Genomic DNA, 18,480 nt, shown 5'->3' on the forward strand with positions numbered 1-18,480 from the left:
ACAGTATTATTTCGATAGATACTTAGTTACTGTGACGTAATATGAGTCAAAGTGTTTCTTTTTCTCACACAAAAATGGTTTTTATGTAGCTTTTTTTCCCTATAGATTATCGTTTGGAATGTTTAATAACTCTCACGTATTACAATGAAATGAATATTTGAATAATTAAGATATATGCATAATATACTTCATGATGATTTTTACGCTGTTGCAAAAGATTTTAAACCACATAGATACTGTTTAGACTCTCGTAGACTCATTTAGAAGATATATATAGTAAACTGAACTACATAGACTGTTCTTGAGCTACTCTTTCAATGACCTAGGTAAATGTTTCACCATATTCAACTTTTCAGAATACTGCAAATAATAATGAATGATTCAATGTTCTAAAATTGGGTTCAACTTCAGGGTTAGTATTCAGAGTTAATATTATGGCCAAGAATTAGAATTTAGAGTTTTGAACTAAGGGTTAGGATTAAGGTGTAGAACTTAGGGTTATAGTTATGAATATGGTAGTGATTTAGGCCCCCGTGTGAAAGTTAGTGCGAGGGTCTGACAGTCTATTTTACCGTTAGTTTATATGCACCTCAATCCCAAATCTTTAACCTTAAAATTAAGAATCTAATGATAGTTAAGTTATTAAAACTAAACATCCACGGTACATAGACAACATTCTGGTTATGTGTATGAGTCGTTACTCTAAAGCTATGTACATTTTCACCATTGGCTCACCTTTATTGTTAAGCATAATTAACATGCATGGTTGGTAATACATAATCAACTATTAAATCATATAATGCGTTTAGATCGTACTTTATCATTCAAAACTACTTGGTTTACGGAAGGTAACTATGATACAAGATGGTAACAAACCAGTGACCATACCTGAAACATCAAAGAATAACAGTTTTAATAGCGAAGGAAAAACATTGTAACACTGAAAAAAAGCCCAGTTCAGTTCAGTTAAAAAAAACATCTCTTTTCGTATGTATCATTAACTGAAACATTCTTTTAGAAATCATCTGATTTATCAACAATCAATCTTTTACCATTACATTTTCTTGTTGACTTAAAGCACTTACATGAGATGATTTTGTTTGGGGAATAGGCTGGAAAAATGAGGAGACTGTCGAACGCCTAAAGCAATAATCTTAGCATGTTTGAAACGTGTTTTTCTGAATAAATTATGCAATGTGGAGTCTCAGAACTGGTCTGTATTAGCATATAAACTAAGGATGTTAAGTGAAGTAGTTAAGAGTATCCTTTCCTCATTAGACAGGGTGAGTTAGTGTATCACGAGATCTCGGCACAAATTGAGAAAACCTGGTTGACTTTTGCCAGATCTCATCACCTGTGGTATAAGCTAGCTGTCTACGAACTGAAGGGCGGGTATACTGTACAGCAGCTCCCTCCATCTCACTTCATGAGTGCGAAACGTGACCTTTAAAAACAGAGAATATTCGTAGGTTAGTATTATTCAATTATAGGTTTCTTCAAAGCATTGATCGTTTGTTTTGGAACAATCTGGATGCAATTCTGAATTTAAATGCAAAGTATCGCTATATGTTTAACCACAGACTATCTCAAAGTACGGCAATAGTTGATGTAGGAATTAGTAAGACTTGGATTGACATGGTTCCTAATCGTTCGCAGTGGCACAAACACATTCACTCCCTCTTCACTCATAAATATTAATTTCCTCAGTTCCTGATAGATTTTTTAATGTTTCAATAATTTATCTTTTCTTTGTTATTACCATTTACCTGTTACTACCTCTACTGTTCAAGGATTTCTCCTGACAATTTTATCTCATTTTACTAATAGTGCATGATAGCTTGAGCCTGCATACTGATATTTTAGGTTTTACATTGTGTCCAACTCAATGAATAACTAACTGATTCACAACAAACTTTCAGCCTCATTTGTTAATATGCTCAATGAATATAATCACGAAGAACTAGTTAGTGTGATCTTTGAGAAGAAAATTTTCTTGTCTGAATTGTTTTTATTTTATAATTTTTATTTATTAATCCTTTCATAAAAGAAACATACTGAGATTAGTAACAAAAAATATTAAAAGTGAATAAATCACATCTTCCATTAGGAAAAAAACTATCGGTGTATACAGTGAATTCTTTAAATAGACAGTAAATGATATATACAAATCAAATATCCATAGCCTTAAAAAAAAACGTTAAAACAGTAGACATAAATATAGCATAATTCATAAGAGAAAGCTACATGGTATAAAATGATTTGAACTCTTTCAAATCAATCGGTTCATGATCTCGATCAAAAACCTAACAATCTCCACAAGCCCTAAACTGATAATTAAGTCTTAATTTGTTTGACCAATAACATTCAAAAAATACAGTATTATCAAATGATCTTTATTGTCATCGATAAAATATTCAAAAAATGGATAGTTTCATTGTTTCCTAATATGGTCGATATTATTAATTCAGTCAACAAGGTTATGGTTCATAAAATATGGTCACTTTCATAAATAACCATCAATGACTCTTATACATAAGATATAACAAATAAAGTGATTTTAATAATCTAACCAATTTTATAGAATTCAGTTCAGAATGTTTATTATTATCTAGATGGTAGTTTCGTCAAGTTTTTAAAAGTTTTTCTTCTTTTTTTTGGTTTTATTATTATTTTAAAAAAGCCCATCATTTCTGCATACTTAATCAATGAATAAGCAATGAAGTGAATTAACCTTTATAATAACACGTTTATCTACGCATGAAAACACTTGTCGTTCATAAATGCATTATAGCATAAATGAAATTAGATTGTAAATTGAATGTTCATATTATTCAAACAAAATATTGAAAGAGAAATAACAACAACAACAATAATAACAACAAAAATGAAGTCCTATATTTTTTTGCTCACATTTATCCCCATATAATTATGTCATTAAAATGAGGAGAACGAAACTTTCAAAATATTCCATTGTGAAATGTGTCGTTCTATTTTTATTATTTTTTTGAAGAATCAAATGTAATAGTTATCAAAGATGTCAATATTGTAGTAAAAGTTGAAATGAAATATGTACATCAGAGAAATAGGCGCTAATATAGTTTAATTTTATTTGACATAGAATAATGATTAGTATTTTGTTTTTTTTAGATATCTGATCTAATCACAGAAGGTTATATCTTTCGTAAATCAATAGTGAAGACTATCAATTTCAATTCTACTTGTATCTAAGGAAATTTAGAATTCTAGTTAATTTATACATTCATGTACATGTAAAACAATATATTTTGTTTTTCAACCTTATTAGTATTATACGAGACAATGCAGTGAAGTTAAATCAAATTGGTTATAAGATAGGTATCATCTATGATAATGGATGATGGTTGGTTTTAATATTACGAAATGCCTAGAGTTGAAACAGTGAACCATCACATTCAAATATAATGATTAAAAAGGTAGCAAGCACTCCGAGTGACATTATAGTATTTTTGTCCTATCCTTAAGCGAGCTGTGATCGCTCATTACTGAAGAGTTATAAATAAAAACTAAATATATGTACAATGTTTCCTTTTTTGATAGTTTAAGAGTTAGATTCAGTTACTGATCCAAATTATAAACTAATTAATTTATATAAACCTCCTTCATTGTGGACTATTCTTGTGGAAATGAGTTTTCCTCATCGCACATTCAAGTGTATTCTTTTTAATTTTTCATTGATTATCTAGGTCCAGCAAAAATTATCCACTCTCCACTTGATACAAAGGCAATAGCCGGAGAATCAGTCCTATTTTTCTGTCAAGCTGAAGGTAATCCTCTTCCTAGAGTTGTCTTCCGATGGAATGATAATGAAATCACTCAAAATCGACCAGGTTTACAATTTAAAGAATTATCCGCAGATAGTGTTGCCCTACGTGCTAAATTAGAACCAAATCACAACGGTGATACCGTCACGTGTTTTGCACAAAATCATGTTGGATCCGATTCAGCTACGGCACAAATTTCTGTATACAATGCTAATGAAAGTGAGTTGTACAACCATTTCTCCTTCTCTTAACCGTTTTATAAAGGCTACATTTTATTACATATAGTTTTTATGGTTAGTAATGAAGTTAGTTTCTATTGCGTTTACAGTTCAAGGCATAGGGATCACTTACATGTCATTACTACATCTTTATATCAGTGTATTGTTCTTACATCGTTATGTACAGTATTATGTCACAATAAGTGCTTGAGTTATCTTAACTACTTGCTTACAACTATTGTCCATCTTGGGGCATAGGCTGCCACACAGAAATGTTTGAGTTATTTAGCTGTGAATATTTAGAACTGAAGTTTATTCATAATCTGCTGATATATGCGCATTCAAAATTTAGTCGTAAACATCAGCAATCAACTCAAACTCATATAAAAATCTCATCTGTCGAACCAGATAGCGATTACCTGAACTCATTAGCTCAGTAGACAGTATATTGTGTAAATGAAGTTAAACGTGTTGCTTTTGGTTTGCGACATGAACATCAACACTCGAACTCAGAATTATCTGGCTAATTAGTCTCAAACGGTAAAAAAACTAGCCTCCTGATTTACAGGGCTAACTAAAACTTATTTATTCTTAATAGAGAAAATATTTTTATAGTAGCTATTCAAATATAAAAAATCCCTTTACAAATTGTAAATCCGGAAATTCGATGATCTCTCTATTGTTAGCATATTAAGCCCATTTCCGAATATGCTTTTAAATGTCCGAGATCAGAGTTCAGTACAAAGGAGCAGTTAAGTTTTATGACAACTAGATCATCATGCACATTGTCCATGTCTATGGGCTCTCAATGACCTCAGCTTTGAAAAGTTAATAACCAGCATGATTAACTCCATGATAAAAAATTCTCTTATGTTGCTTCTAGTCAAACAAACAGGTTTGTCGAGGCTCTCCTCTACAGCTTTGCATTTAAAAGACTAATTACTTCACTGATTAAAGCTCTACTTCATATATTCTGTACTAGACAAATGTTCCAAGTGTTATCCTCAAACCCAGTTAAGTCAGTGTTTATTTCTATTGGTGCTATGTTTGAAGAGACCACGAGTTCACCCAATCTGAGAACGAAACGAAGACTCTGTGATACGATGATAGATAAGCTAGCGATTCCGACACATCCGAGCTCCGCTAACTAGGGAGAGAAGTCCAAGTTCGGAAAAGAGAAATATATTCCACAAGCAATCGGAAGCACGAACAGCAACATACACAACGCAGGCGTATATATACAGAATAAAAATATCCTTGGGAAGCGTTACAAAATAACATACTAAAAGACACAACGAACCAATAGCGTTTAAGATCCTCCTAAGTGTGAAATACAACATGAAGGTAAAAATGAGCGCTTTTGGAGCGAAAACAAAAAATTCAACTTTTTAAAATAGAATTTACCATGTGAGTTCTGAGAATATAACATCCCCAACAATTGGCTTTGATTGACATATTCAGTAGGCAATCCGAAATTAGCTTATATATATCTAACGAACTAAAAACCAAGTCACAGTTTGATAGAATTGTACAAATTAACCGATAAAACAGGTAATTCAAAGAAATCTTTCTCTACTCTATTCAAAATGTTGATCATCCTTCTGGGATTTCTAATAAAATATTTACGAATACAATCCCTTTTTTCTCCAAAAAAATCAAAGCTGCATTTGTTTACAGCAAAGTAAACAATAATTGATACTCGAGCCAAAATTGGATGTAATTGTGATGATGATGATGATGATAATAATAATAATAATGATAATACTGATACCGTAAAAGGAAACTGTACTACTGCAGAAAGCCCCTATTAATATTCAGTAATGATTAACTATTCATCTAAAATAATGAATAACATTAAATAATTCATGGAATTTTATTCATATAAATCTATTATAATAAATGAATTATAGATGTGTGTATAAGTTTAAAACTAAGGGTACATAAAGAATGGAAATAAACATTTTAAACGTTCTTATTTATTCATTATATATTCTGTTTAAGATGGATATTCGACCAGGGGAGAAGGAAATATAGTTATAACAGAAAAGTAAAACACAGTATACGTGTTTAATGTCGTCAGTATAATTAAATTAATATGAGTTTTAAGTTACACTTTATTTGATATTTCACTGATCATAATAATAATAGTAATAGTGGAAAGAATATATAATAACTAAAATGAAGAACATATTGCGCAGTGTGAAAATTTGGAAAGTTACCGGATATCATATTGTCGTGATGAATTTCTCTATTGGTAAACTTTAACAACAGCTTACCATGCATTAAACACATAACATATTGTTGAATTCTTTAATTCCATCCCCACATGATATGATCCCTCTATATCAATATGGGGATCTGGGGGGATTGTAGTATTCTTAACAAATGAATCCACAAATCGATCTATGTTTCAAGATGAATTTCCTGGAGTTCTGATGAAAAGCCGTGACCAGTAGAGTTTTATCCATGCCGGATGTGAGACACTGAGGACCTCGGAAGATGGTCGCACAATGCCGTGGACTGATTAAAGTTAAACATTAACACCGTTAGATGCTGACTCAGTTGTCAAAAGATTGAGAATTCGTGTGAGACCAAGGGTCCTGGGTTTGAATCCTGAGTATGGGTGTTTGTGGATATGCACCGGTGAGAATTCCCGTACTAAGACGAAACGACCGTCCAGTTCTTCCAGCTTTTCAATTGTGGTCTAGCTAAGATCGAGTCATAGATTCAATTATTGAAATAAATAACTGTTTAAAACTTTATTTCCGTTAATCAAATGTATTTATCAACCCATTTACATACATGATAATCTTCAAGATTTTAATTAATATTCTCATAATCATTTTGTGAATTTGTCAGATTTGGCTAGAAAAAGAAAGACAATAAAAAAAACATTTTTTAAATTTTCATTAAAAAAATATCAGACTTTAACAAACTAAATAATAAACGAATAATTTCTCAAAATTATTTTTTGCCTAATCCGTAAAACAAAACATAGTTTTTAAGATAAAATTTCACCAAAAAAATGCATCATAATATTCTAATTCATTTTTGTAATGCTTGTTTGAATCTTGGTATTGATGTTTAGGACTACAACTGATCAGTCTATTGTTGGGATTTGTACATCCTGTACGGCTTGCCATGATATTGCCTTAAGTAATGAGCTGTGTAATCAGGGATGTATAGTGGCAAGCAGTGGAATCTACAGCTCATATTTTGTCCTATTTGAGACTCGTCAGCTGAATGTAACTGTATCTCAGAGTTGATGTGGATAACGTGGTGGAGTTCGAAGCAAATGGTACTGGGTTCAAGTCTTTGAAAGAATATCAACTCTGAGATCTAGACGAAAGACGCCTTCTGGATTCCGCCACTAGCCAAAATCAATCTTTTGCTTATAGTGTTTGATTTTTAATACTAATGAAAACCAATTTATTTCTCCTGTTTTAAATATAAGAAGTGAAGTAGAATTTTTTTACTTTTTTAGGTGACATAAGTCACAGAATGACTTTAGTTATGATATTGCTACAAACACACATAATATCCTCAAGACCGTAACTGTGGTCGGTGTCTCAAATATATCATCTATAAAATTAAATCAATCCACACAAAACCCTATTAAATAATCCTGTTTTTTAAGGAGAGTTTTATCTAGTTTATCTGATTATACCACAAAATTTCAATTATATGTTCGGTTTCATAACATATTGAGTAGTTTAACCAGGGACACGGTCACTGAATTAGTTGATGAGGGGTTTTCTTCAAAAAGATAATTTACGTTAAAAAAAGTTAACATGTTGCATTGGCAAGTATTTCTAGTTTATGTTAAATGAATATAATGATTTTGATTCATAAAATTAAATATATAGTAATGTAGTGAAAATAAAAAGCAATGCAGCGTACTGTAAACAGTGATTTTGAGCATCTAACAAGTAACCAATTATTATTGAGGTATATAATATGGACACACATTTTGGAATTTACTTACATGACAAAAATTGAATATTACAATGTAAGAAAACATAACATGTTGTTGAATTCTTTAATTCGATTCCCGCATGACATAATCCCTCTATATAAGTAAGGAGATCTGTGGAGATTGTAGTAGTTTTAACAGATGAATTCACGATGAATCCAGATGAATTCCTGGAGTTCTAATGAGAAGCCGTGACCAGTGGAGTCTTATCCGTGTCAATATAGTAATCCACCGAAGACAATGGAAGATGGTCGCACAATACCAAGGATTGGTCGAAGTTAGATTAGATCGTCCTCAGTTGAGTACATGATTATGATATGAGTTATATGTGTTTTAATGAAGTCTTTGATGTATTAAAATCGTAATAATAATACGATTTTGTTATTTGTAAATATCTAGTTTGTTTCAAAATGTTCACCGAGTTTCTGAGTTTTTTCAATCTTATGAAAGTCATTTCTGAAAAAATAGATACGTTTCAACGACAATTATTATAAACGTAAGAACCTTAAATGAACACATCGAATAAAGTAGTCAGAAACTAGTTCAACGAAGAGAAAAGTCAAACAAACAAAGAAAAACATGACATTTCCCTGAACAATCAATATTTTGAGACTAGATTTTAATTACACTTTTATTACTAAGATTTTTCAGTGGGATCATAATTTATGGACATTTATGTCGCTAAAGTGACCTTGAGAGTGTCCACATGATAACTAAGACCAAATGAGGGTTATAAATTAGTGTGAGGAATTCAAATTATTATTTACAGTTGATGGTTAATGTTAGGATTTAGATTTAGTGTTTTCATCACTAACTGACATCAGCTATAATGCCAAGATTCTATTTAGCCAAATGGATGAGTGAGTTTCGCGCCAAAAGTTGATACCTTTTATCTTATACCTGATTGGTTCGTTCATAAATTATAGTCTTGCCGAATTTTCAATGCCCATTGTTAACATTTAACTTAATTGTGTTCTCATTAAAAATAATTTATTACTACTACTGACCTGTTACTCCTCGTGAAGGAGCATAGGTCGCTCACCAGCATTCTCCATCCAACCCTGTCCTGGGCAATCCTTTCCAGCTCCTTCCAGTTGTTATTCATCTTTTTCATATCTGCTTCTATTATCCGACGTAATGTGTTCTTTGGCCTTCCTCTTTTCCGCCTCCCTTCAGGATTCCAAGTTAGGACTTGCTTTGTGATGCAGTTTGACGATTTGCGTAATGTATGTCCTATCCATTTCCATCGTCTTTTCCTAATTTCTTCTTCAGCTGGAAGTTGATTTGTTCTCTCCCACAGAAGGCTATTGCTGATGGTATCCGGCCAATGGATATCGAGTATCTTGCGAAGATAGCTATTTATAAATACTTGTACTTTCTTGATTGTGGTTGTTGTAGTTCTCCAAGTTTCAGCTCCATACAGTAGAATTGCCTTGACGTTCGTATTGAAGATTCTCACTTTGATATTGGTTGAAAGTTGTTTTGAGTTCCATATGTTCTTCAATTGTAGGAATGCGGCCCTTGCTTTGCCAATCCTCGCCTTTACGTCTGCATCTGAACCTCCATGTCTATCGACGATGCTTCCCAGATATGTGAAGGATTCTACATCTTCCAGAGTTTCGCCATCAAGGGTGATTGGATTGCTGTTCTTCATTTTGAATTTGAGGACCTTGGTTTTCCCTTTGTGTACGCTGAGGCCTACTGATGCAGAGACTGCTGCTACATTGGCTGTCTTTATCTGAATCTGTTCACGTGTACGTGATAGGAGGGCTAGGTCATCTGCGAAGTCCAGATCGTCTAATTGGTTCTGAGCTGTCCATTGTATTCCATGTCTTCCCTCAGATGTCGAGGTCTTCATAATCCAGTCGACCACCAGAAGAAAGAGGAAGGGAGAGAGTAGACAGCCTTGTCTGACTCCGGTCCTTGCTTATAATGCGTCTGTCAGCTGTCCTCCATGCACAACCTTGCACTGTAGTCCGTCGTATGGGTTCCGGATAATGTTGACAATCTTCTCAGGAACTCCGTAGTGTCTAAAAAGTTTCCATAACGTCCTCTTATCTACACTGTCAAATGTCTTTTCATGATCAATGATGTTGGTGTATGGTGACGAGTTCCATTCAACTGATTGTTCGACGATGATCCGTAGTGTCGCAATTTGGTCTGTACACAACCGATCCTCACGGAATCTAGCCCTCTGATCTTGAAGTTGAGCGTCTACTGTGTCTTTCATCCGGTTTAGCAACACTCTGTTGAAGACCCTCCCTGGTACTGACAGTAGTGTGATTCCTCTGTAGTTTTCACACTTGTTCAGATCTCCTTTCTTTGGAATGTTGATGAGGTGTCCCTCTTTCCAGTCCATCGGCACTTGTTCCTCCTCCCAAATATCCTTGAATAGAAGGTGAAGCATGTTTGCAGTTACTTCGATATCTGACTTCAGTACTTCAGCTGCTATGTCGTCGGGTCCTGCTGCTTTCCCGCTCTTGATTTGTTTGATAGCCATTCTGATTTCTTCCGTTGTTGGTGGGTTGACATCTATAGGAAGATCTGTGTGTGCTGCTTCGATGTTCGGTGGATTCATTGGAGCCGGCCTATTCAGGAGTTCCTCGAAGTATTCTACCCATCTGTTCCGCTGTTGTTGAATTTCAGTGATTGGCTTGCCTTCTTTGTCTTTGACCGGCCTCTCTGGTTTACTGTATTTCCCTGATAGTTTCTTCGTTGTATCGTAGAGCTGTTTCATATTTACTTCTCTAGCAGCTTTTTCTGCCGTCGTTGCTAATTCTTCCACGTACTTCTTCTTGTCGGTTCTAATGCTCCTCTTCACTTGCTTGTTTGCTTCTATGTATTCAGCTTGTGCTTGGACTTTCTCTGCTCGTGTTCGGCTGTTGTTAATTGCTGTCTTCTTGTTCTTCCTTTCTTTGATCTTGTCCAGAGTTTCTAAAGAGATCCACTCCTTATGATGGTGTTTCTTTAGGCCCAGAACCTCTTGACACGTTGAAGTTAATGCTTCTTTGATGCCTTTCCAGTTGTCCTCCATGGTAGTTTCTTCTTCCTTCAGTAGATCTTGAAAGGCTTGGAATCTGTTGTTGAGAGCTATCTTGAATTCATTGAGTTTGTCAGTATCTCGAAGGAAGGCTGTATTGAACCTTTTTAGTGCTGATTGTCCAATTCTTCTTTAGCTTCGGTTTCATCTTGGCAACAACTAGGTGGTGATCCGAAGCTATGTCAGCTCCTTTCCTGGTTCTCACATCTTCCATTGTCCTTCGGAATTTTTTTTGATGCAAATATGATCTATCTGGTTCTCTGTAGTGTGGTCCGGTGAGATCCATGTAGCCTTGTGTATACGTTTGTGTGGAAATATTGTGCCTCCTATGACTAATTTGTTGAATGCACACAAATTTGCAAATCTTTCTCCATTTTCGTTCCTCTCTCCCAGTCCATGTCCTCCCATAATATCTTCATATCCAGTGTTGTCTATTCCGACCTTGGCATTTAGATCTCCCATCAGAATGGTGAGGTCCTTTCTTGAGCATTTCTCTATGATTGACTGCAGCCGCTCGTAGAATTGATCTTTAATGTCGTCGTCGCTATCATTGGTGGGTGCATAACATTGGATAATATTCATTAAGATCCCCTCCTTCTTTGTTTTGAAAGATGCTTTGATGATTCTGGATCCGTGGGATTCCCATCCTACAAGTGCATTTCGTGCTACTTTGGACAGCATTAGAGCAACTCCCTGTGTGTGTGGAGCATTTTCCTCTTCGTGACCGGAGTATAGCAGCATCTCTCCCGTAGCTAGCCTTTTCTGTCCAGCTTGGGTCCAGTGGGTTTCGCTGATTCCCAGTACTGCCGAATTGTATCTCCTCATTTCCGTTGCTATTTGGCTGGTCTTCCCGGTTTCCCACATTGTTCTAACGTTCCATGTACCTATAAAAATGTTTGCTCTGGTTGTTAGAAGGGGCATCGGCCTCGTGACTTCCGAAGGAACTTGGCTTTCACCATGAAGCGTCATAATTCTTCTAAATGAAGACCTTCCAACTTTCAGGGCAGAGTTAAAATGGTTTGAATTATGTTTTCTGGTAAGCGTTTTTTTAGCGAGTTAGTTTTCTACGGGATGGGGACGCTAACCCCATGCCCAACCCTCCTCCTTTACCCGGGCTTGGGACCGGCAGTAGCTCTAGAAGAGCTACAGGCGGAGTTAAAAATAATTTATAGTTCATTTTAAAAGCACTTTATACTAATAAGAGTATAAAATGTTTCTCATAACTACTAGCTTTCTTACTGACTTTACTATTTATTTTTTGCATTTATGAAACCTTAAGTATGTTCTATTGAGAAAATGAGATTAATGGAAAACGTCTCTGAATGAAAACAATTTTCAAATAATTCTTTTTAACATTTAATTAAAATAATCAGTTTTCTCTTGTTTAACTTGTCACACATGTAACAGTCGTTTTGTTTAATTTGACTTTACTATTTATAGACTATATTGGTAAATGTAGAGAACAACACGGGAAACTTGTGTAAGTAGGTATAAATTACGGAGTGAAACGAATATGCAATTTAAGAAAATCTATTTAGTGGATAACCGTAGTGATAGGAGAACAGTATGTATATGAATGTTCTCCATGTACCATTTCATAGATTGCATTACACATTGATCTCAATTAGATAACTATTGAAAACCAGTTACAATCGGATAGATCTTTCATAATAGTATGAGACAGTGAACCGATACAATCTGATGGTATAACTAGAAATGGAACCGAATTTTTTTTGGCCTTGATATGAGCTCTTAATCTCAAAACCTTGTGAAACAGCATCAAATTGTGCACACTTATATTGGCAATAAACAGATTTACATGTATTGAACTAGAAAATAGCTGGGATAAATTGATCATTAGCTAATTGGATTTATATATAGTTAGCAATGTTAGTGAACTTAACAGGTTTAACTAGTTGCATACTTGCTTCTTCATGGCAACAATTTATCAAAAGTACTAGAAATATTTGTCAGTCTAACAATTTACCATAGTGATCTAAATGATCGCTATTAGATTCTGGTTGATACATTATCAAAAACTAAATAATTAAAAACTGCTGAAAAAATTCAGTTTAGTTTGGTTAGACTATTGATGTATAGCATTGTCTTTCTGATATTTAATGTTTGGATTGTCTAATTAGTCAATTTTCAGTATTTCAAAAGAATACTAATATCAATATACATGAAAAAGAACGTTACAATTTCAGAGCGATTACTTCTCATTATAAAACTATTAGTTAAAACGTTGTACTCGTATAGTTATGCACAGCATACATGCTCATTGGATAGAAAACGGGATCTTCACATATTTAGCTGTGTCCAGACAATTTTTACTGCGTTGAAAATGTAATTGTGATGAATAGTTGAATGAAAATAAACTTTGCATCTGGCCAGTTATTTTTTCAAGTTTAGGATTCTTCTCTGCATTGAAGTGAATATCTAAAAAATTTCATAGGAAATTCACATATGTATATTTATATACTGATTTCTCTAGAATATCTTCCTGTTACCTTATGAACGTTATAGATAGCTTATGTTAGTATATATGCTTTAGAAAATACGTTTTACGGCTCTCTGACTTTATGTTTAATTGTTGTCAAACATACTGGTATTGTGGTTGATAGATTCTGTAAAGGATGAGAAATTGTATATCATTTGTCATCGGTTTGATTTATATATATCGAAAAGCTGTTTTCAAATTAAAATGATTTCCCTCTTATTCAAATAATGACGTCCGTTACATAAGCGCATAATGGAACCAAATTCATTGTTTTCATTTGTGTTATGCAGATATATATAATTTCATGAATAATATCTTTTTCTAAACGACCCTAAACCCATGGTGGTCTAATCAGGAAGAAAAAAATGTTTTTCCCTAATTTACATCGCAGAAAGAACCTTTTTTTTACAAATATAGATAGTGATACCTCATTTATTATATGCATTGTTTCTTTGAACCACTCTTATACAATGTGGAAAATTGCAAAACTAGCCGGTTATTCATAATAAAACAGATAAAGAGTATTCTTTTAAATGATAAGCCATCATTCCACAATCCAAAACTTTCAGTCAAACATAGGTTCTTACATAATATTATACAATCTCTAGCTACATTTTACCTTTCCAACATAGTTGATTAAATTCAAATTTTAACGACTCAAATTTATCTCATCAGCACAATAGAATTCGAAGCAAAACCTTAAACACTTATCACAAAATAACAGTATTTTGTAAATTTCCTTTTTACAGGAAAAAAATAGAGAAAATAGAGAAAAAACAAAAGATAAACCTTTTCCGAAAAAAAAACGTTCTGTTTTCTTCTCACTTAGATGAACTGAATTTTTGTGTGATTAACATTTCATGACATTAACGGTAGATAATGGAAAGGAAATTTTGTTGTTTTCTCGTTCATCTTCAGCTACTCATTTTATTGTTTCATGTGAAAAGTGTGTGCGTGTGTGTTAGTGTGTATGTATACATAAAAATGATTTAGTCACGCCACATAGAATGAAAGTTTGAACAATAATGAAGGTGGAGTGTGTTCAAGTACACGTATTAACACACATACAAACAAGGTCATTGGGATTGACAGATAAGATAAGCTCGATGATGGTCAGTACAAGATTAATAATAATTAAACCTTCATTCTTCACTTAGTGTTAATTGATTTTCTTCTAATTCCTGTACGAAAACAGTATCTCTTTAGCAAATTGTGGATTGTTTAAAATAAACGGAAATATCAGGTTATTGTAATGACAATGACTTAGGTGATATTTAAAAAATATCCTGTTGAAGATTGACTATTCAACTGTAAGCCAGTTACTTTCGTGATTATCTTTTAGATGACAATAATAGACTTAAAGCCTTGATTCATTTTAAAACAGTTTTCACCATTAATTAACAATAAGGAGTTGACTATGGAAACTAGGGGAAAATAAACGACAATCTAGTTATGGTTTCTAGGTGCCCAAATATACTTTGCCATAACCCTATTCATCATACAAACAACCACTTTCAGATTTTATATTGAGTATGATACTAATGAGTCATTTGGTCGGAATCTAGTTTTCCCTATCTCGTAAATCGGACAATTTACGATGTTAAACTATCTCTTAATAGTATCATTGGTTATGTCTATCTTAAACTTAACTTTGCTGAACTCTATCAGTCATGGATATTCACCGGAACCTGGAAAAACCAACCTAGAAATTATTGCATAGTCATTTCGATTATTGCTTAAATAAGTCATTTGTGTACATTCGTTTTACATTTTGCATTGCGATTACAAACAGACCATTACTTTAGATACGAAACTTTGCAGTCCGTTTCAGAGTTCTGAAGATATCGTATTCATTTATGATACATGAAGATTGGATCACATATCCTATTGCAACTTCGAATTCCAAGAGTTTCGAACTGGTAAATAAAAATAATGCTACGTCAGCTTCTATGATTCTCAATCTCATGATACTTTATAACAAGAATTTAGACTTTATGCGAAAGAGTAATAGAATGACTTAGGGAAATGTTAGAGGAAGAAATATGGCCTGGAAAATAGTTAAACCACAATAAATTCTACCCTACTAATACCAACATTTTGTAGTCAAACCACTTTTTCATGTAGCTGGACTTTGGTTTTCGAATGACAAAATGATAAGTGGATTAGTTATAGTCAAAAAACAACGATTCAAAGAAAGTTAATACACTAAGAACCGTTTTTATGAAGTACAGAAAAGTCTATGCTAAATATTGTGAATGATCAACTGTCAGTGAAAAGCCTATATTCAAGTTTACTGTACTTAAGGAAATTGATAAATAATGCTTCTTTTTCTAAGAAAATTACATTAAACAAATTTGTTAGATTTTCTTCGAAATCATTCTCTTCATTTACAAGTTGTAAAAAGTGTTCGTTGATTACAAATCGGTTGTCTTTAATTTCAAAATATCCAGTTACCAACATTGGGAAACTACGATCATGTTTCACCTTATAATATAGATGAAGATAAATTTGTTGTTTGGAATAAGTAAAACATCCAATTCAATAACCTGGCATGAATTAGATAGCATACACATCAATAATATGCATGTAAATAAACAAAATGAATTTTCAATGTTAATTAATCTATTGTTTACTGAACTTCGAAAAGTAATGATTTCTAAAAGTATCGATTAAAAGATCTAGTGTGTTGCAAAAGAAATTGATCAAAACAGACGAATGATATATTGATGGTCAGCATCAGTTTATTATTATCAGGAGGGGGCTTTTGTAGAGATTGTAGTAAATTAGTAGTTGAGTTCATGAATCAATTAAAGATAAACCATCACGGATTGATTGGAGTTAGACATTAACACTGCCCGGTGCTGGCTCAGTGGTCTTATGTTGAGCGTTCGAACACGATACCGAAGGTCCTGAGTTCGAATCCCACGAGTGGGATCGTGGATGCGCACTGCCGAGGAATCCTATACTAGGACGAAACGACCGTCCGATACTTCCAGGTTTTCAATGGTGGCTTAACTTTAACTGACTCATGAACTCAACTATTAAATCAATTTATCAGTTGTAACCTTGTAAGTTCTATAAGGTTATCAAGAAAAGCAAATCCTTGAATGTCAAAAAAATAAAATCACGAACCGAAATATCATTATCAAATAAATCCCATATTTATAACACTTCACAACATACGGTCTTGTTAAATACTGAATTAAAGCAACGAAATTCGATGTAGTCGATACATCTTGACGTTAAACGTTCAATCGAATTACGGTATAGTAACCGATGAATCCCATCCCAATAAATAATTGGATAAGAAATGATTTCACTTTTGCATAATATGAACAGGAATAAACGATTATCGTTCATACAAAAAGGCTACGCCGTTTTTTAAACTAGTGTTAATTTATTTTTAGGTTCTTCATTTATTTACCCTGAAGAAGCAACTAATACTATGTTACGAAATGTTAAGTATACATATTTCTGCTCATTGAGATATACCAGAAAAGATAGTTACTTTATTATTTGTAAATATGCTTTTTTAGTAAGATTTGAGGAACTACACATCTGAATGATGTTTTCATGATAATAAGAATTAAATTAAGTAATACCTACGCAACAACGTTTCTTTGATGTATTCAGTCATAACCGCTCATAAATTTTTACCAAATATTTACTATTAAATAAAACTCGAGTTTTTAATTCATGTATAAACCTGTAATTTGAAAGTTTTATAAAATAATTTATGTAAATGGTAGTATAATAGTTGAAATCATGGGTAGATTAAAGCTAGACTACTATGGAAATTCTGGAGCACTAGATGGTGGTTTCGTCACAGTATAGGATTCCTCAGTAGTGTGCACTTACAATCCCACTCGCGGGATTCGAACTCAGGACCTATGGTCCCGTGTGCGAACGCTGAACCTTTAGACGACTGAACCGGCATACAACGGTGTTAATGCCTAACTTCAACTCCACTGGTTTTCCACTATGGTCTAACTTTAATGAAATCATGAACTCAACTATTAAATTACTACAATCTCCACAAAAGCCCCCTTCTGATAACAATAAGTTGGTGCTAACCATTTATATATCATTCGTATGTTTGGATCAATTTCGTTTGCAACTTATTTACTCATTTGAACACATAAATATTGGTAGAAAGGGGCGTATGCACCACACAAGTCTCTTGATTTGTGCCCGGGTTCCCAGACCTGAGCAGGTGGTTTCATTAAGGAGGCAGACCCGTAGCCTTCGATCCACAAAGTAGTCGAGCAATGCCAGGAGATGCAATCCCATGGTAGTCGATGACCAATTATTGCTTCATATGCCATTTGTTCATTCAGGATCCTGGAGCCTATGTGCACTATTGTTTTGAAATCAGGGTTTTCCAACTCCCCTAGTTGGACCCTCCGCGTCTACCAACACGGTTATTACAACCTCCACAACACCCCCTTTCTGATAAATAGTAATATATTTAATCTGTATGTGTATGTGTAGGAAGAAAACACTGAAAATCATATTTTACAATTCCCTTAACTCTGTTATTATGCTTAACATTTGAATTTAAGCGTACAATATATGTCAGATAGAATAAAATCTTTACTATCTGTACTACTATTCAACCATATTCAACCACTAACATTTCAGAAATCTAATTACATAGATAAATGAATTATTCCCAATGTTACATTAAGATAAATATGAAAATTAGTAATAAAATAAAAAGAGAAAAAACAAAAAAAAGAAGCAGGCAAAAGAAGAAAAATTTCTATTCAATTAGTATGTTAATCATGGCTACACATTAATCTATACTATGTAAAATAACAATGATAAACAATATGGAATGATGTGAATTCATTGTAATTTAATAAGAGAATCATACTATACTAAAGTAAGGCAATCTGTTATTTGAATCAATGTTTGTATATAATTCAGAATGTTCAGTACATATTACA

The 18,480-nt window shown here is 33.4% G+C and overlaps 1 protein-coding gene across 1 annotated transcript in view; it reads left to right on the plus strand.

Moving 5' to 3' along the window:
• MS3_00002886 (uncharacterized protein) overlaps positions 1–18,480 on the plus strand; it is a 271,766-nt gene that overhangs the window by 105,700 nt on the left and 147,586 nt on the right. The window contains exon 3 of the mRNA XM_051210541.1: positions 3,723–4,019. Coding sequence (XP_051070547.1) covers positions 3,723–4,019 — 297 coding nt within the window. The remainder of the gene's footprint in view (positions 1–3,722; positions 4,020–18,480) is intronic.

This window comes from Schistosoma haematobium, chromosome ZW, assembly GCF_000699445.3.
Source record: "Schistosoma haematobium chromosome ZW, whole genome shotgun sequence".
In the NCBI taxonomy this organism is placed as follows: domain Eukaryota; kingdom Metazoa; phylum Platyhelminthes; class Trematoda; order Strigeidida; family Schistosomatidae; genus Schistosoma; species Schistosoma haematobium.